Here is a 17,119-nt window from a genome sequence, read left to right on the forward strand (position 1 = left end):
ATATCTGGGTCGTAGAAAACTGCACAGTATCCAGGGCATCCAGCACTCGCAGCGTCGGCCACACCTCCGACGTGACTTTGGATGTTTTAACGAGCTGTCGCATCATTTCCAAATTTCCAGGACGCATCTGCTCGCCTTATTGACAGCGGGAATTAAAATGGTCTGTAGTGAGGATCGTTGAGAATAAACCTTGTGTTCTTCAGGAGTGTTGTCAATGTTTTCAAAGGAAAGCTACTTATCACTGGCAGGAGATTGTTAACGCAGAGATGACGGCTTCACGTTAGGGGCCTTTGCAGCGAGGTCTCCAAGATACGTAGTGTACCGTTGATGGATAGTATTGTACTCCGTAGTAGTTTTGCCCATAGACTGCAAGGCTTGAGCAACCCTTTTATCGGAGTATCCCAACTTGTTCCACACCTTGAACGTATTGTAAAGCGCATCGTCGCTGCCCGCAATATTGTCGAATAGCTTCGCATCCCCAAGCCACTTTTGGTCTATCTGCTTCGACGTTGGTTTCAAGGCTTTCGCCGTTTGCGCAGCTTTCCACGTTGAAGTCCCCGGGACCAGCTTCTTCAGCCAGGAAAAATTGAACACGCCTCTCTCTTCGTCGTCGGTTTCAACCCCCTCGAGTGCACGCAGAAACTTGTTGTCTTTGTCTTGAACTGTGTTGAGCGACTCAACCGTGTCCAGTGGCACGTTTCGAGAGTTCGCCACCGCCGCCGCGGGAAGCGAGTTGCTGCTGGCACAGAACGTGGTCACGATGGCAACCAGTAGCACCAAGGAGAAACGCATCTTCGAGCTGGACTGTTAGCGATCACTACTGCGACGCGGTTGTGGAGAGCTTGCGAAGTGGAGCAACTTCTGAAATGAGCACCAAGCTTCAGTCCGGCAACAATGTATAATACGGTAAATGCATGAACTTCGCCGTAATCAAAAGTTTTGCAGAGCTCAAAACGTAGCAAGCTATCCCGTCTGCTTGTGGGTCAGACGGACAGGTTGCGCGTTAGTTGGCCTCTTACAACTAGGCTTTTTGTTACAAGAAAGTACCAAAGACGTAATTGGTGATTTCAAAGGTGCCAAGTTAAAAAGAAGCGATACTGGAGCTACTCAAAACCGCAGAAGATGATCGGCGAATGCGTGGTCGCCTCGTAGAACGCGTACACGGGGATTCTCTCGTATAACCGCTTCTTGGGCATGTTCCACGACGCGGTGAGGCGCGCACAGCTGGAAATATCTTTGTATTTCGATTGAACTAACGACATTAACGGTGCTTTATTGTGCTGTAAGCGCTGGGATGCATGGCTTCATCTACTTGCACACTATCGAAAGTGTGGCTGTGGACATCCCATGTATCTGTGTGTGGTGGGCCAGAAGATTGTCGGCGAGCAGAGCAAGGAACTAAACGTGGGCGATCGCGTCGGCATCGGGGGTATCCGCGGCCTGTACCACCTGGGAATCCAGTTTGTCAAGCGTCTTCGCCTTGCTGTCGGGTTTTCCAACGCGGTAGCCGCCTTCATCAGGGGTGTTCAGAGCATTCAGATCGAAGTTAACAGCGAGATTGTGGCGGCGGTACCCATCATGTCTACGCGCCGCCGTTAATAGCAACGAGTCAAGCTTGGGAGAGCTTGTTTTGGTGAACGGTAGCAAGCTGAAGGAGTACTTCGGCACAGTTGCATGTAGTAAGGTTTGGAGGCAGTACGTGTAGATCAAACAGAAATTCGGGAGCAACAACTCGTTCCAAACAGCCGTGGAGAGATCCGAAAGGTCCGAAGTAGTTAATGCTTGGAGGGCCTTAGATACTGGCAAGGAGTTCAGCACCTTGACATCGGTCGTGCTCGGCGTGGCTTCGATTCCTCCCGGCACACATACTGTTGAAGGCGATTTCAGCACCCTCGAGGGGGTGAAAAGCCCACACCGTGGCTCATTGATCAAATATGCACTGGAGGGCCAGCTTCAAGCGAGGCAGTTCTTTTGCGTAGTTCCTCTCGCCGACGAGGTCGCCAGCGCAGTCATTTCGCATTAGTAAAGTCGAGGTGTCAGATAGGCGTCACAATCGCGATTATAATCCACTTCATACTAAAATCAACATTAATACATCTGCGTAATTTTCCCTTCAGTCGGATTTCCATAGTGTGCTGTTTGAGGTGCCGATTTGACGTTCGATCCCGAGCCTAAACGAATACATCTAGGCATTTTAGGAAGAGTGCCTAGTTGTAAGAGCCCAGCGCATTGCACAATCAGAGTGACTAATGTTGAGTCACTACATGTGTAACTGAGCAATCCGCTGCCTCAGGCAACTGATGAGAAGTAGATATTGAACGTGGTCTGAATCCTCCTAAGTTCAGTGCAGGTGTCCAAGGTTATTTTTCCTTGTTAGAGTTTGTATTCATGGAAATCTAGTATGCGAAGTAATAGTCATGCACACTATGAAGTGCCAGAACAGTCCGTGGAAATGCTGCGCCACTTGATGGCAGTGCATGTTTTGTATGCAATTTAACTTAGATGGGTCATAGCACGCATGGATTTATGCAATGCCTTCGAAAGCTCCAATTTAATGTTTTGAGACGCTCGGGTAGGACTCCAACCTTTTAATGTACATCTTCACCTACAACACCAGTTTATACAGCATATACTATGGTGTCAAGGATGCATCCATCGTCTTCTTGGGGGCATCTTTTGAAACTTTAAAGTAGACACCGCGCCCGGTCTACTCACAAAATGCCTACATTGATATGATGCTATTATAGCTCGATGCGACAACACCGGTTTTCTGCACGCTCGGTTTCGAGTTGATTACGCGACATCATAACCGCACACCGATGTAAAAGTGATGATTTGCAGAGGATTAAGACAGCAATGGATAGCGCGAAGAGTAAGGTAAGAGAGGGTTCTTAAGAAGGAAGTCGGCATTGAAGGTGGTTTGTGTATTGGAGGCCCAAAGGAGAAGTTTGAGAAGTTGTGAAGCGAGGGCTGGAAGTCTTAAGCGGGGATAATAAATCCTTATCTGTCATACCTAAACTGGTCTACATTGCACGGGATACATATCCCTAGTAATACTTGAGTAATATGACAAAGCGTAGGCACGTCGGAGATGCATACATGTACTTTAACACCGGAGGGGCGGGGGTCGTAGTTCGTAAGAACGTTATTACAGGGCTCCCCGGCAGAGGGAGAAAGGTGAGACCAATTGCTTACCCGAGCCGTTCCGACTCGGGGGGAGGCGCAGTTTTGTAAACAAAGATAAAAAATAGATCAGATTGGACATGAGGTGCGGAGTCGTTCCTGCAACATTGGGGCAACCCTACGACAACGGGATGAGAGTAACACAGTCGCTGTTTGTGTTGCTGGGTATTTTATTCCACTTTAAATACCACTTTCTTTCAAAAAAATTATCACTCAAATTCAGAAAATTGGGGGGTCTTAAAAATGGATAAGGATGAATATACGCGTCTTTCCGACGTATAGCACGGTAGGATTGTTGCCTGATCAGCTACTTCGTTGTTTTAACCAATTAGATAACGTTATTCCATGATTTTGTCCAATCCGGATCGATAGGGTTAGGTTTTATATTCCAACACTTTCCGACAAATATTTGTCGGAAGAACTCTCAAAATATGAATATATGTTTACAAAAACACAAGTGTAATTTATATTTTACAAATAATATTTCCATTCATACAATGAGGCATGGTCATACGGTATCATAGATTAGAAAACGTTGGCAGGATAGCTAAGTTGCGGGTTACTCGACACGTGTACGAGCTATTCGACACTTGTACGGATTAGTCGACGCACATATAGTACTTTTAACAAGCGTTTCGAACAGTAGCGAAAAAGAAGAAAAGGAGCCATGAGTCTCACGGCGTTCATCCCTACGAACACTCAGAAAATGCGTACCACCGCGATTGCAGCTTTCGAGCGGATGCTGTAGGGAGAGGATGTTAGCGTAGAGGTTTTCCATTCCGGCTTTCTCCTTGACACCTCCGGTAAACGTTTAGTGATAACAATTCACCGGTTCGGCTTCTATCTCGCTACAAATGAAGGTTAGAAAGGTAAGTTTGCTCGCAACACTGCGACATCATATCATAAAAATGTAAAACTATGGCTCTTCGACAAGTATCCGCACCTGCGTGTGCCTACTGAGTTGATCTTATTGAAGCAAGGAAAGTCTCTAGATAACCATTGCTTAAAACGAGAGAAGGGCGGCTTAATTAACAACGCTCCTGCTTGTACAAAGGAAAATTTACAGTCTTTGATCCGCGTGTACAGCACAGCACGAGTCAATGCTGACTACCAAGACGCTGCACTTGCATGCTTGATGTGGTATTGCTTTGGACGATCTTCGGATCTGGGCTACATAAGAAAGCAGCACGTGTCAGTGTCAGCGGATAGCACCTTCTACCTCCGGCTACTCCGCGTCAAGACAACAGAAGAGCAGGGACTCACCTTGGTCCCGGACAAGGACGACTTCCTGACGTGTCTTCTGCATGCGTTGGCTGCAGCGCTGGCGACGCAGGACTCTCCGTGTGCAGCGCTGCTCGGCCAGCTCCCAGAACTCGTGTCGGAAGACGCGATGCCGTTCGACTTGGGTGCCCCGCTGCATGACTTACGGTCTGTTGAACTTGTCTCCCTCAAGTGTATGTGGTGTCCGCGGCGGCATCGCTGCCGGTATCTTTAGACGCAAGCTGTTCCCCAGCTACCGCCGTCTTCACGCTGCCTACGAGCACAGAGACACAGACCCCAACCGTTTCAACGCAGAAGAAGACACCCAAGCAGGGAGAAGACCGTGTGCAGGCGTACGTGAACAGGATGCTGAAGCGTGTTGCTGAGCCGGCTGGAGTAGCGGCCGACTTGACCTCGCACTCATTCCGGCGCGGTGGAGCCCAGCACGCGAACGGAGACGACCGTCTTGGTGCCCAGTGGGTCTTTGACCTCGGCGCATGGGATATGACGAAGACCAACAAAGCCTTCGCGTACACCACGAACACAGCGCGGGAGAACAGGAAGGTAGCTCGAGTCTTGGGCGGCTGGAGCGCTGACGACAATCCATCGATCATCGACATCGTGAAGCTGGACCATCCGACTCAGGGACGACTTGGGCATTTCCAGACGCTCCTATTCAGTTCCTGCTCGGGTCTGAAGGTTCAACGACTCAACGTAAGCAACAAGGTTCACAGTGTTCTCACTGCATACCTGATCCGGTACTACCCGAGGTTGAAGAAGCTTTCTCCAACTGTCCCCATCGTGATGGCTGTTGGCATCCTGACTGCCAACATGCTCGCGTGGTCTATCGCCTGAATAACGGTGCCTCTCAACCTGTCCAAGAATCAGAGCAAGATACAAGCAAGCACACAAGCCCAAGAATCGATCACCGTTTAGATGTAGTTGATGAGTTTATCGCCTCGAACAAGGCCATGGCTGTGGGCATGACAATTGTCGAGACTGCGCTGCTTCCGTCTAAGGGGCAACCAGAAACGACTGAAGAAGAACAATCACATGAGGCGTCAAATCAAGAACCCAAGCCTAAACGCAGAAAGAAACAAGCTACGAACCTGTCGTCAATGTGGTTCGAGTGGTACATGCGCTTGCCGCGCGTCTGGGACTCCACCGAACGCCAGAAGAAGTCGGAATCCCGCCACGTTGTCGCCTTTATGAAGCTCTTCCTCGATCAGATCTTCGTCCTTGACGCCAAGGCGGAGGTCTTAAAAGATCACGTGCTAGAAATTGGTCATCTCGCTGAGCGCAACGTGCTTGAGTACTTGAGGGGTAATGACATCAACGCCAAGGGAACCGGGAGCGTGTTCCGCGAGATGCGGAAGCTGCTTCGATCTGGCGGTCTTGACGAGCGCATCGTCGCCAACAAATTTCTCCTCGCGACTGAGCGATTCCAAGATCCAGCTCCTGCGGACAAACAAGCCATACTCTCAGTGACAGGTCACGCGTGATAAGTGTAAGGTAACTTTCAAGAATACCAGAAAAATAGAAATGCGATAGGCTGCTGAGTAGTCCGTACATGTGTCAAGTAACCCGTACATGTGTCGAGTAGCCCACATAGCACGAACATTCTCACTTTGAAGCGATGAGCGATGGACACGGCCACCACAGTCACTGGCCAACAGAAGTTGGAGGCTGTATCACTATGGAAGCTGGAGGGGTATCAATTCTCGATCAACGCTACTGGGATAGCGCAAAGCTGAAGGGAAACTCCAAGTGGGAGTCAACAATGCCACCACGACTCGACCCGGTCCCCCATCATCTACACACGGTTATGAAGAGGACCTCGTGAACATGATCAAGCTCTCTAAATGTATCGACGCTGAGATGACGCGAGCTGTTATCGTCGACGACTGTGCAGTAAAAATTCCTGGATTCGTTACCCGTACGAGAGGAGCACAACTGTCGTGGTTAAATAGATTTATCAAGCGCCACAAGCTTAGTGAATTTATTGCCACCTATGAGTTCCACAAGCAGCCCAGCAAGAAGAAGAAGTTCAAGGTCTTCCCTCCTGCGGTATCGGATTCTCCCGCTGAAGTCCCTGTAGCGCCGCTGAAAGGGTCGCCTAAAAGCTGTGAGACTATCCCAGGCTCTCAATTGAGGTGCCTTTATCGCCAATCGGAACTCACTATTCTCCATTGGAAATGCCATCCGCGATCGATAAATCGATGGAACCGCCCAAGATTATACCATTGGTCGACAATACTGAAGAGGCGAAGAAATATGATTCTGGCGGAGAATATGATGACGGGTATATGAACCCATCCAATATTGTCTGCGAGACTCAAACTCCCAGCTTTGCTCCTGGAAAAACCAACATTCGCTTGGTTGTTGAGCAAACCAATCTGGAGACATTGGAATGTGATAACTGGCTAAATGATGTTGTTATCACGTACTACATCAGGGAACATATACCAGTGTCTGGGAGAGCCTATATAATGGACGCGAATTTCTTTGGATATATATTTGCTGCGTTCAAAAGTTCCGGGCGAAGCATGAAGGCGGCGTACAAGGAGTGCTGTGAAGCTATGAGTACATTTCCCTACGATGGTTACGATCACGTGATTGTTCCAATTAGCATGGGATGCCACTGAACATTTGCTGTAGTACAGAACCCAGTGCACGCAGTCGTTGGTTTACGATGATATATTGTCCACATGAACTCGCTCGGTATTTCGAAGATTGAAACAGTCAAGAAAGTTGTGGGTGCGTATTTTGATGAAGTACGCAGATAAGGACGCAACAGCATTCATCATGAAAGGCGTTCACACAAGCCCGAAGCAGACAAACACGGACGACTGCGGAGTGTTTCTTGTCTACTTCATGAAACGTGTTATCGAATCCTTCCTGCAAGGTGACGTGCTCCTTCTTCTTGACCTCGACATGATCTACACGGTGTCCAGATCGACGCGCTTTAGTCCTGCAATGATCAGGAAGGAAGTCGCAAACCTTCTCTCTTCAGGAAACAAGTAGCTGTAAAGTTAGAAGGAAAATCATTTTGCTTTGATTGACTTTATATAAAAGCTCGCACCTTTGGAAACCGAAGCAGGCAGCACACACAGGCAGCACACGCAGGCGGCAGAAACATCAAGCGGCAGAACCAGGCGGCAGAACCAGGCAGCACACGCCGATAAAACTGTGAGCATTTCGTAGTAGCAGGTCGAGCAAAACAGATAGGAAATGCCATCAGTAGGGAATTGGACCCCCCTCCCCCCCGCTCGATACCATCCGAGCGCTGCACCAGCAGTGTTGACTAACCTTGGCTGCGTCCTTGAATGCAGAGAGGTGTACGGTCGTTTGAGTGTGTGTGTGTGTGGGGGGGGGGGGGGGGGGGGGGGGCTTGGTCGAAAAAGCGAGACTGAGAGCATACTGGGGTGCGGCGCCGAAGTGAGCTGTGAATGTCTTCGTGTTGCTCTGTCTTTGGCCAGGTAAAACCTCGGTGACGCTTTATAAAAATGAGTGGCTTAGAGATCTGCTGTCACAATTGCGAGAGTTATGCCATTCTTTTGAAACCAATCGTAATTGTAGCCCCCTCTGCTGGGATGCAGCCCTCACTATTAATAGTGAATTGCTGGGCCTCGTGCACATTGCTATGGGGCCGAAACGCATGTATATAAAAATAGTCGTGTTTTTTGCCCCGAGGCCTCCACAGCCCATTTCCTTGCTGCTGTGAGTTCGCTTTCGAAGCTGACTGACCCCCTCTCACACTAGTTTCCCTTTTATTTCCGAGCCTATTTATTTCCGATTCTACCCCGTCTTTGTCTGGATCCTGAGTGTCGGAAAGTGTAGGGAAGTCGGAACAGTTGCGATATGGTACGATCCTTCCCGCCTCCCAATTGTTTTTGCCTGAACCAGGAGTGAAGCAGCTAGGATGGTGAGGGAAGGAGCACTCACTACGCGCACATCCACGAGATCCACTACGATGCCCAAGGGGGAGAAGAAAAATGCTGAGAACGATGAAGAAGTCCCGCGTGGGCACACTTCAGAGGAATTCAAGAGTAAGTAAGTTTGAGGGAGGAGCAGGTACATCCTGGGAACTAACACGCGTGTGATTAATGCTGCTAACGTTTTCTATAGCGCAACGCGAGTCACTTCGAGCGCAAAAGCTGGTCGACTACGTTCGTACTGCTTATAGCTTCGTCAAGGACAATGAAAGCGACGACGACTACGATCCGCATAAAAACCCGGACGATGGACTAGATGACGTTACCGTGAATGCTGCAAATGACCTCGATACTCGTGACGAAATGATTGACGACGCTGACGTCAACAGCCGAGGGCATGGCACGGCGGAGGGGACCAGTTCCCGTAAGTTGAATGGCTGTATTGTTTATTTATGTTAGATGAGCGTGTTGTTTCATTATGTTGTTTGCTGCTCGCGAAGATCCGAATGATGCTGTTGCCAAGAATGCTGCTCGCGATAAGACGCGTGATTATGCTGTGGAGGGTACCGTTCGTTTTACTATTATTTGTGTTGTTATTATTATTGTAATGTGTCTGCCGTTTACCCTGCACGTTCGGGCTTGGTCACCTAGCCAGTTTCACAGTCCAAAGTCCGTCAGGCCGTCGTCTACAGAACTCCTGTAGACGCGCCGGTGTGTACCCGCTGGTACCACGACATATTTTATTTGCGTTTTTCGTATCGATTCTCTACCTACTCGTTTTGCAAAGTGCTCGCAATGAACGCCAAAGGCGACAGCGTCGTTCACTTGGCCACCGGACTTACACCTCGGGCGCCTATCCGCTTCGTGCAGCTTTCAGCAAACGCGGGCCCTTCGGCCACTTTAGCTATCGTCCTTGCTGCCCACTGTCCGCGTCACCGTACACAGCCACCAGGACGTACGCCGTCAGTAGCTTGTTGTCGACTCGGGGCACGTCGGCCTCCTTCTCTGCTCGTTTCGTTCGTACAGCCGTTGCTGCAGACAGCTTGGCCCGGATGGCCGCGCTGCTTTTCGTTCTCCGGAGCTTGTGCTTTGCAGCCCAACTCTCGTAGCGGGGCTTGTGCTTCACCGCGCAAATCTTGTACTGGGGCTTGTGCAGCTAACTCCCTCGCCCTCTTGCTTCCAGATCTTACCTAGATGGCTTGTGAGCCTCCCGTTGTCAACCCACCAGCCATCCGATCTTTCAGCAAGCGTCCTTTTGTCGAGCGGCGCCCACCCTCAATCAGCAACTGCTCGCCATTCGCGCAATCTTCGGACGTCGCTGCAGCCAACTCATTACATTATGTTACTTGCTAATGTTGCTTCCGTATATTGCTTGATTATGATGTTGCTCGTTGGTGGGTTCCTTTATGTAACGCTAGGAGCTGGATCAAAATGAGACAAAGGACCAGCGTGCTAAAAAACCGTCACAGAAAAAAAAAATGAGAGCGTTGCTCGACGAGAAGGATAGTGATAACTGAATGGCGAAAATGCCATACAAGCAACAACACGCCCGAAAGCCAGCACGTCGAACAAAAACTTGGGAAGCCCGAGAAAAGATGAAGAAAGCCCCTTCACCAGTCACAAACTATGAGCCGAAGCTACCTCAAAAAGCGTTTGACAGTTGAGACGAGTTTGAAGCAACAGGTATGCACGTGTTATGTTGGTTTAGGTCTTGTGTTGTTCACACTAGAAATTCACTTTATGTGATTTTATTCGGGCTGGAGCAACCCAGCTTCCACCTAAAATGGCGTACATATTTAAGCGAATGTGGTGTACGCATGGAGCTTCGCAGGTTTCTCGTGGTGAGGGCCTACGCGATCGTGACTCCATGTATACCGGGTGTGAAGCAGGATCTCATGTGCGTTCGGAGAAGGTTGTCGAGGACGGACAGGTCAAGTGGCAGGCATGTGGTGTTCCAGGCTCAGGGGTACATCTACAGTATTATCGGAACCATCTACTTGATACTAACCGAATAGTGATGTACAGATATCGTTGCACAACCACAAAACCAACAAGATCATCTTTGACTCGTACCGCGGAGCAAAGTCGATGCCTCTTGCACCCCAGGTCCGCAACGAACTGGGTCTACTGACCGAGATGAAGACGCACACTGCTGACATTAACCGATATTTGTCGGATAAGCTTGATGGGTGCTTCTGGTGAATCTGGCTTCTCTATTTTACTGTTGTTATTGTCTACCAGTACTAGCAAAATTTAACTTTCTCTATTAAAATTGTGTTTTGTACTGGTATGAGGACAGATAAGGTTCTAACGCCGCAGCAAACACGAAACATTCTGCAACGTGTACTGGGAACGACAACCATTGAGCGATCCAAAGCTATTCTGGATTCATTTGCTGGAGAGAATTGTGGAAACGACGTCCTGCTTGTTCAGGATTCGATGGGTATCACTTGCGTCATTGCGATGCAGGCATCGATACAAAACGTTGCTTTGAGTAGTGGGGAGACGGCTTGGTGATGGATTGGACTCACGGTACTAATAACTGGGGTATCATCTTGGTAATAGCGATATTTGTGAGCTGACATTTATTGCACCTGGATAGAAGGCATGCTAACAGGACTTAGATTTGGATGTGTTGCATATGATATAGAGAGACTCAAAGACTGCTTTCGCGAAGCTGATCTACTGGTATGGTTGTGCTGTGTTGCACGTTCCGCTGTAGTAATGTCGCTTTCTTTACATTTCTATGTTGCTGGTTATTTTGTTGGTTGTTGTGTTGATTTCAGCGACACCCAGGCAAAATTTGAATCTGGGCTTGCCAATTTTACTCGGACCTGTGCGAAACAGTGCCCCGCACTTCTGAAGTGCTTGCAGGCAAACAGGAAAACCTGGACCTCGATGTGGGCAAATTACGTTCGAGGTACATTCTTTACTCTTTAGAAATATTACGACCAATCGGATCGAATCGAATTGGAACCTAGTCAAACTTCTTTTTCTTGGCAAGAGGTCAACTATTAGTGGCCTTCTAATTCACCAAGCCACAATTATTCGACAGCAGATCACTGCCATCCGTAAGCACTTGACTACATCTCGGCAACCTGAATGCGTTCCAGATTTTCTTATGATTGAGGCGAAACATCTGAGCGACGACACGCTAGCAAAAGCTCGCTGCCAATGGGACTATTTCATGGTCACTTCTGATAACATGGTGTGTGCTAAACGAGGGTCTGAAGTAGGTGAATGGGAATTAAGCATATGGGATCATGCGTGTCAGTACAATGACTTCGAGTGGTCCAGCTCATGTCTATTCTACTGCACCTACAACTTGCCTTGTCAGCACCTGATGTATATTGCTGTCCACGACCACCGATTTGAGAACGTGCCAACATTAAGCGTTCCTCCACGCTGGGATATGGCGGTAATTTTATAGCTGGATGACGATTTTAGAGGTGGGGTAGCATCGCTTCTGGCTGTACAAAACAAGCTGCAAAATACAAGAGAGTCGTTCCCGCACGACGGCTTGACGCAGTTTGCGGACGACTACGGAGATGGTGGACCAACACAAGTCGTTGAATCAACACCAGAATCTACGACGACTGTTACAGTAAGACAACCAGAAACACAAGCCGTGACATTAGATCAACACAACCGCATATCGCGACATGAAAATAGGGCAAATTTCGCCAGCCTAATCGCCGAGCGATCTACGCGAAAATGCGGCGTCGTGAGCGTGCAAACGTCGTGGTTCTCTCTTCGGAAGAGACGTATCGCTATGCAATAGTCGCCTTTGAGTCAGTAACGAAGCTAGATCGACTGGAGACGATATCCAAGCCACAAAAGCTAGCGGCCATGACGCTTCTGGATACACGTGTGCCACCCCTGTCCCGGGTACTGAAGTGGGTCTGCAATATCAATGCCAGGTATCACATCAGCGAACTGCTTCACAATTACCCGGTTATCATGGAGGATGGCTTCGTGGGAGCACGTACAGCACGTTGCAGTCGTGAATACGTTTGTCATGGCGACTATGACTACAAATACGTGATTCCCAATACCTTGGTGACGAAATTGGACGCGGTAGTATAAGCAGAGAAGATGAAACGGAAAAGGCCGAAATACGTTGGCAGTGTCTCTGATTCTGATCATCCCGAAGGTACAACAGAACTGATCATTGCTTTCATCCCGGGTGGAACGCCAAAGTTCACCAGGTTTGTCGGATGTGTGTTGCTCTGGTGCTCGTAATTTCGCACAACGTTGTGTTACTGGCAATGTTGCTGTCATTGTGGTGCTGGTTGTGTAGCTTTAGCTCACTAACCGTTACGTGTTACGTTCTTATTCAGTGGAGCTGTCTATCGAATGAAGTCGTTCTACGACATCCGCAGAAAGTGTGACGCCTGGTTGGCAGACATGGATTGGGTTCTCTCGACCAAATGGGACAACATCTTGGCAACCCCAGAGCTTTTTGATGAAGAGACTGCTTCGGACGAATTGACCCCAAGCACAGCGCTGGTGGGTGGTGTTGCTAACATTATTGGTGATGTATATCTACCGGCTAGATACGTTGTCTATCTTGCACAACACCACGTTTTAGCCGATTGGGAAGCAACCAGGTCGGAATAATCCATTACTTAAGTGCTCGATTTGCGCATACATAATGTACTATCACTTCCGACACTGTGCATAATACATAACCCCTAATAGTGTGTGCAATATTTTATATTATTTCTCAAAAATACTGTATATCCTGAGCAAAATGATACCGTTTTGAGCAGGGAATTTTTGCGCGCGCGCGAGTTTCGAGATCAAACTCGCTTTTTACCAACATTGACACGAGCGTGGGGGAATGGATGACCATCGACAACAATCGTGCCCTCATCCGCAAGAACATTGAGACTCCTAGACTTACTCAGACGCAGCTGGCAGAATGGGCGCAGCGATCATTTCGCCTGGGTAAGGCGCCGACTCGAAACACTGCCTCCGGCATTCTCAAGAACGGCAACACCATTGTGGAGGGTGAGTATGACAAGGGTAAAAGGCGAAAACCACTGAAGGTAAAGGCTCCGGTGCTAGAAACAAAATTGACAGATTGGGCAGAGAGGGTGGGACAGAGCGAAATGCGTCTGAATCGTAGAGCATCACAAGGAAGGCGCAAAGGCTGAGGTTTGAAGTTGGAGGTCCTGCGCTAGACTTGAGCTTATCAGTAGGTTGGCTCTCCGTCTTTTTGAACAGACACGAATTGTGGTTTCGTGTACAACGGAGACGCCGGGTCTGCCCTGTACATAACTGTACGTGAAGGCCGGCATGCATTACAAGAGGTGAAGGACATGTGCGACCTCAAGGACACGTACAATATGGACAAGACGAGGCTGAACTACAAAGCGGCTCCAGCACGCAGCATTTGCACGGCTTGAACGCCTGGCGTCAAGAAAGACAAGACTCGGATCACGCTGGCCTTTACTACGAATGCCGACTGGTCGGGTTCGCTTCCAGCGCTGTTCATTGGGTGGGCTGTTAATCCCCGATGCTTCGGCAAGAAGACGGGAGAGGATCACGGCTTCCTGTATAGGAAACCCGACAAAGCATGGATGAATTCGAGAGTGTACCAAGCGTGGCTGCTGAAACTCGACCAGCGGCACGAAGAAACATCCTCCTACTGGTCGATAACGTGTCTTCTCACGCAATGAGGGAAATTGCGCTGACAAACGTGAAAATCCAGAAGCTCCCGCCAAACACCTCAGCCTATCTACAGCCCTTAGATGCAGGCATCATCGCATCCTTCAAGGCCAGGTTTCGCTCGCTGCAGAGTGATAGAGCAATTGAGCGGTTTGACTCGGGCGAAGATGCCGATGGGCGTTTAATTTACAAGATCGACCAGCTCCAAGCAATGAAGTGGAGCCAGGAGCTGTGGGGTTCAATGCTAGCGGCGACTGTCGCGCACTGTTGGCAGAAAACAGGACTCGCTGCCCCTCTACGTGGCGTTGAAGAGTACGAAACGGACGGAGAATGGTACGGAGAGGAAGAAGATTCCGACGACGACGTAGTGGATCTCATGATGAAGGTGGCCTCGATTCAGCTATAGCCCACGTATATTCCTGCAAGCGATAATACCTAACATAAAAAGCGTGATACATCTGGTGTCGGAAGTAAGAGTACATTCTGTATTTCGTCATTTCAATCTCAACTTTATAAACAACTTTACTGCAATCTTCAGCTCCACTTAAGTTCGACAACTCGCCGGTTATTTGCTGATTAAACTATACACTGTGGCGGTTTCTATACATGAAGTGCACGATAGAAACACCAATTCAGTATACACTATACCCATCCGGTGGTCCACTCGCAATCTGTGGCTCCTGATCGTCCAGGCCTTCCAGACTTCTATTCACCGCAGCTATACCGGCGTGACTGTGGTGCTTGTAGCTCTCCCCTGTCACTTTCCCCTCTTGCGCCCCCGACGCAAGTCTCGCCTCTCATGTCTCCGGCGGCCGCTCCCCTTCCTGGCGTAATGACGTGCAACGGTCTCCGCTCCAATCGCCCCACCGCCACCGCCACGTCCGCGGTAGCTGCCGCATCCCCCGCCGTACGCGCGCTATGCTCGGGCGCCGTGGCCGGAGTCGTAGCCGACTCAATGCTGCACCCGCTGGAAGTCATCAACCTGCGCATGAAGATCCAGCAGCAGCCCAGCGCCAAGTACAGCGGCATTCTGCGCTCCGTCCGGACGATCCTCAAGGAGGAAGGCGTTCGCGGCTACTTCGGAGGACTCAGCACCACGTTGCTTGCCTCTCCAGTGTGTGCCGCAATGTACTTCGGCACGTACGAGACGCTGAAGGCCACGGCGGCCCCGTTGGTACCTGAGGAGCACCGAGGTGTTGTCTACTTCCTGGCGGGAGCAGCTAGTGAGGTGATCATTTCGGCTGTCAGTGTTCCTTCAGAGGTCATCAAGTCACGACTGCAACTTGGACGAAACCCCCGCAATGCAAGTGGAGGCGTCGTCAACTATACGCAGAACTACAAGGGTACTACACACGCGGTCAAATCCATTTTGAGGTCGGAGGGAGTTCGAGGACTGTACGCGGGCTACTCGGCGTGTCTGAGCGTTGACACGTTCTTCTCGGCGTTCTCGTTCTTTTTCTACGAGACGCTCAAGCACAGGTACCAGCACCACTTGGCGGCGAACCACGAGGAGCGACAGTTGAACTCTGCCGAGTCGTTGGCTGTCGGTGCTGTGGCCGGTGGAATGTCGGCGTTCCTTACGAACCCGCTGGATGTCATCACGGTGCGTCTCATGACGCAGGGCAAGAACAAAAAGTACTTTGGGCTGCGTGATTGCTTCGTCAAGTCGGTGAGCAGGGAAGGACCGGCAGTCTTGTGGCGCGGCGCTTCATGCCGAATTGTGTCGATCATGCCCACCACGGGCATCTGCTTCGGAGTTTACGAGACGATCAAGCACACGTTCTTCAATGGTGACCTAGACGAGTTCGACCTCGAGTGACACGACGCACGTGTGGAGATTATCAACTAGACTGTTAAGGGGGCGTATATAATAGAATCAACGAGTACGAAGCACGCTGAGCAGCAAACTTCATCACCTTCCTACAGAACACAACGACCAAGAGTTGAAAGGGTGCTGACTAATTAGTTAGGGAGATAGGTATCCGGCAGACTCCAACAACTGCTCCTTCCGTGTGGCAGCTCCTACGCCGTGCGCTTGAAGTGGTGCTCGTCAATGGTCGAGTACACGTGTCCCTCGCTGGTCAAGTAGTTGAGTACACTGCGCATTTGGTCCTCGGTCATCTTTCCCCTCAGATCCGAGTAAATCTGGTCGGTCTTGAGTCCGCGGTCGCTGGTGCACGTGCCCAGGACGTCCAGGATGGCCTTCTGCTCGGGCGTGAAGCCAGCGTCCATCATGCCGTAGTCCATACCTCCCCCTGCAAAGCCCGTACTCGGCTGGTTCCACTGACTGCCGCCCGATGCCGCCTTGGTTGGCGTATTGAACGACGACATGGAGACGTCCGTTGAGCCCTGGTGGAGCGCCCCCTTGGTGTTGTAGCAGTGCACGTAGACCACCTCCAGAAGGTGATGCGTGAGCTCGTTCAGGTCCACCACGGGGGTCACATTGAAGCACGAGAGACTAGACTTCCCCTGGAACGAGCGCAACTTCCCCACCACGCGCACGTAGCTGCCTTCGTTCAGGCGGTTGAGCTCATTCTCACTGGCGTCGGCGTCGTCCGCGGGCACAAAATACTGGCAGTCAAAAGCGCCCGAGCCATCGTCCAACTGGAAGCGCAGGCTGGTCGAGTGCGGGGCTAAGTTTGTGAGTAGCCCCACGAGTCGCACGGTCGAGAGCTCCTGGCCGTCCAGACGCTGTGCGTCGTCGTCACTGGACGCACCCAGCGTCAGCAGCTGCCTGATGGTCACCGGGAGGATACTCTGCGCGGCGCCGCTGCGCTTCGTAGGTGTGGACTGGCTGCCCGACGGCTGGCTCGACATGAAGCCGCCGCCACCGCCCCCGCCATTACCCGAGTAGTCGTCGCTGCCGTACGCCTCGTAGCCGCCGCCGTAGTTCATGACTTTTTGATTGGCGCCAAAATACTGAAAGTGGAAAATAGTTGGAAAGAAAACTGCGCAGAAGAATGCAGTATGCGATTAGATGGGGAATGAGATGGCTACAGTCTGCCAGCTCTGTGGGCAACTTCAGTTCTCGCCAACGGCAACAACGGCAGCCGTCGCCGCAAAACTGT

At 50.3% G+C, this 17,119-nt stretch overlaps 4 protein-coding genes across 4 annotated transcripts; 2 read left to right on the forward strand and 2 right to left on the reverse strand.

Annotated features, from left to right (window-relative positions):
- Positions 1 to 255: 255 nt before the first annotated feature.
- On the reverse strand, positions 256 to 792 carry KRP23_307 (uncharacterized protein; the record flags this gene model as incomplete). The annotated part of the gene is made up of 1 exon (XM_067887650.1): positions 256 to 792. The coding sequence occupies one exon, from the start codon at positions 790 to 792 to the stop codon at positions 256 to 258; it is 537 nt and encodes a 178-aa protein (XP_067750864.1).
- A 7,624-nt stretch (positions 793 to 8,416) lies between these two features.
- On the forward strand, positions 8,417 to 8,837 carry KRP23_308 (uncharacterized protein; the record flags this gene model as incomplete). Its single annotated transcript, XM_067887661.1, has 2 exons — positions 8,417 to 8,492; positions 8,572 to 8,837. 2 exons carry the CDS (start codon positions 8,417 to 8,419, stop codon positions 8,835 to 8,837), a joined length of 342 nt encoding a protein of 113 aa, XP_067750865.1.
- A 6,013-nt stretch (positions 8,838 to 14,850) lies between these two features.
- Positions 14,851 to 15,870, forward strand: KRP23_309 (putative S-adenosylmethionine carrier 2, chloroplastic; the record flags this gene model as incomplete). The annotated part of the gene is made up of 1 exon (XM_067887673.1): positions 14,851 to 15,870. The coding sequence occupies one exon, from the start codon at positions 14,851 to 14,853 to the stop codon at positions 15,868 to 15,870; it is 1,020 nt and encodes a 339-aa protein (XP_067750866.1).
- A 203-nt stretch (positions 15,871 to 16,073) lies between these two features.
- KRP23_310 (Replication protein A 32 kDa subunit-B) lies at positions 16,074 to 16,946 on the reverse strand (the record flags this gene model as incomplete). Its single annotated transcript, XM_067887685.1, has 1 exon — positions 16,074 to 16,946. The coding sequence occupies one exon, from the start codon at positions 16,944 to 16,946 to the stop codon at positions 16,074 to 16,076; it is 873 nt and encodes a 290-aa protein (XP_067750867.1).
- Between the last annotated feature and the right edge of the window lie 173 nt (positions 16,947 to 17,119).

Source organism: Phytophthora ramorum (genome assembly GCF_020800215.1).
Source record: "Phytophthora ramorum isolate Pr-102 chromosome Unknown Phyram_PR-102_s0001, whole genome shotgun sequence".
In the NCBI taxonomy this organism is placed as follows: domain Eukaryota; phylum Oomycota; class Peronosporomycetes; order Peronosporales; family Peronosporaceae; genus Phytophthora; species Phytophthora ramorum.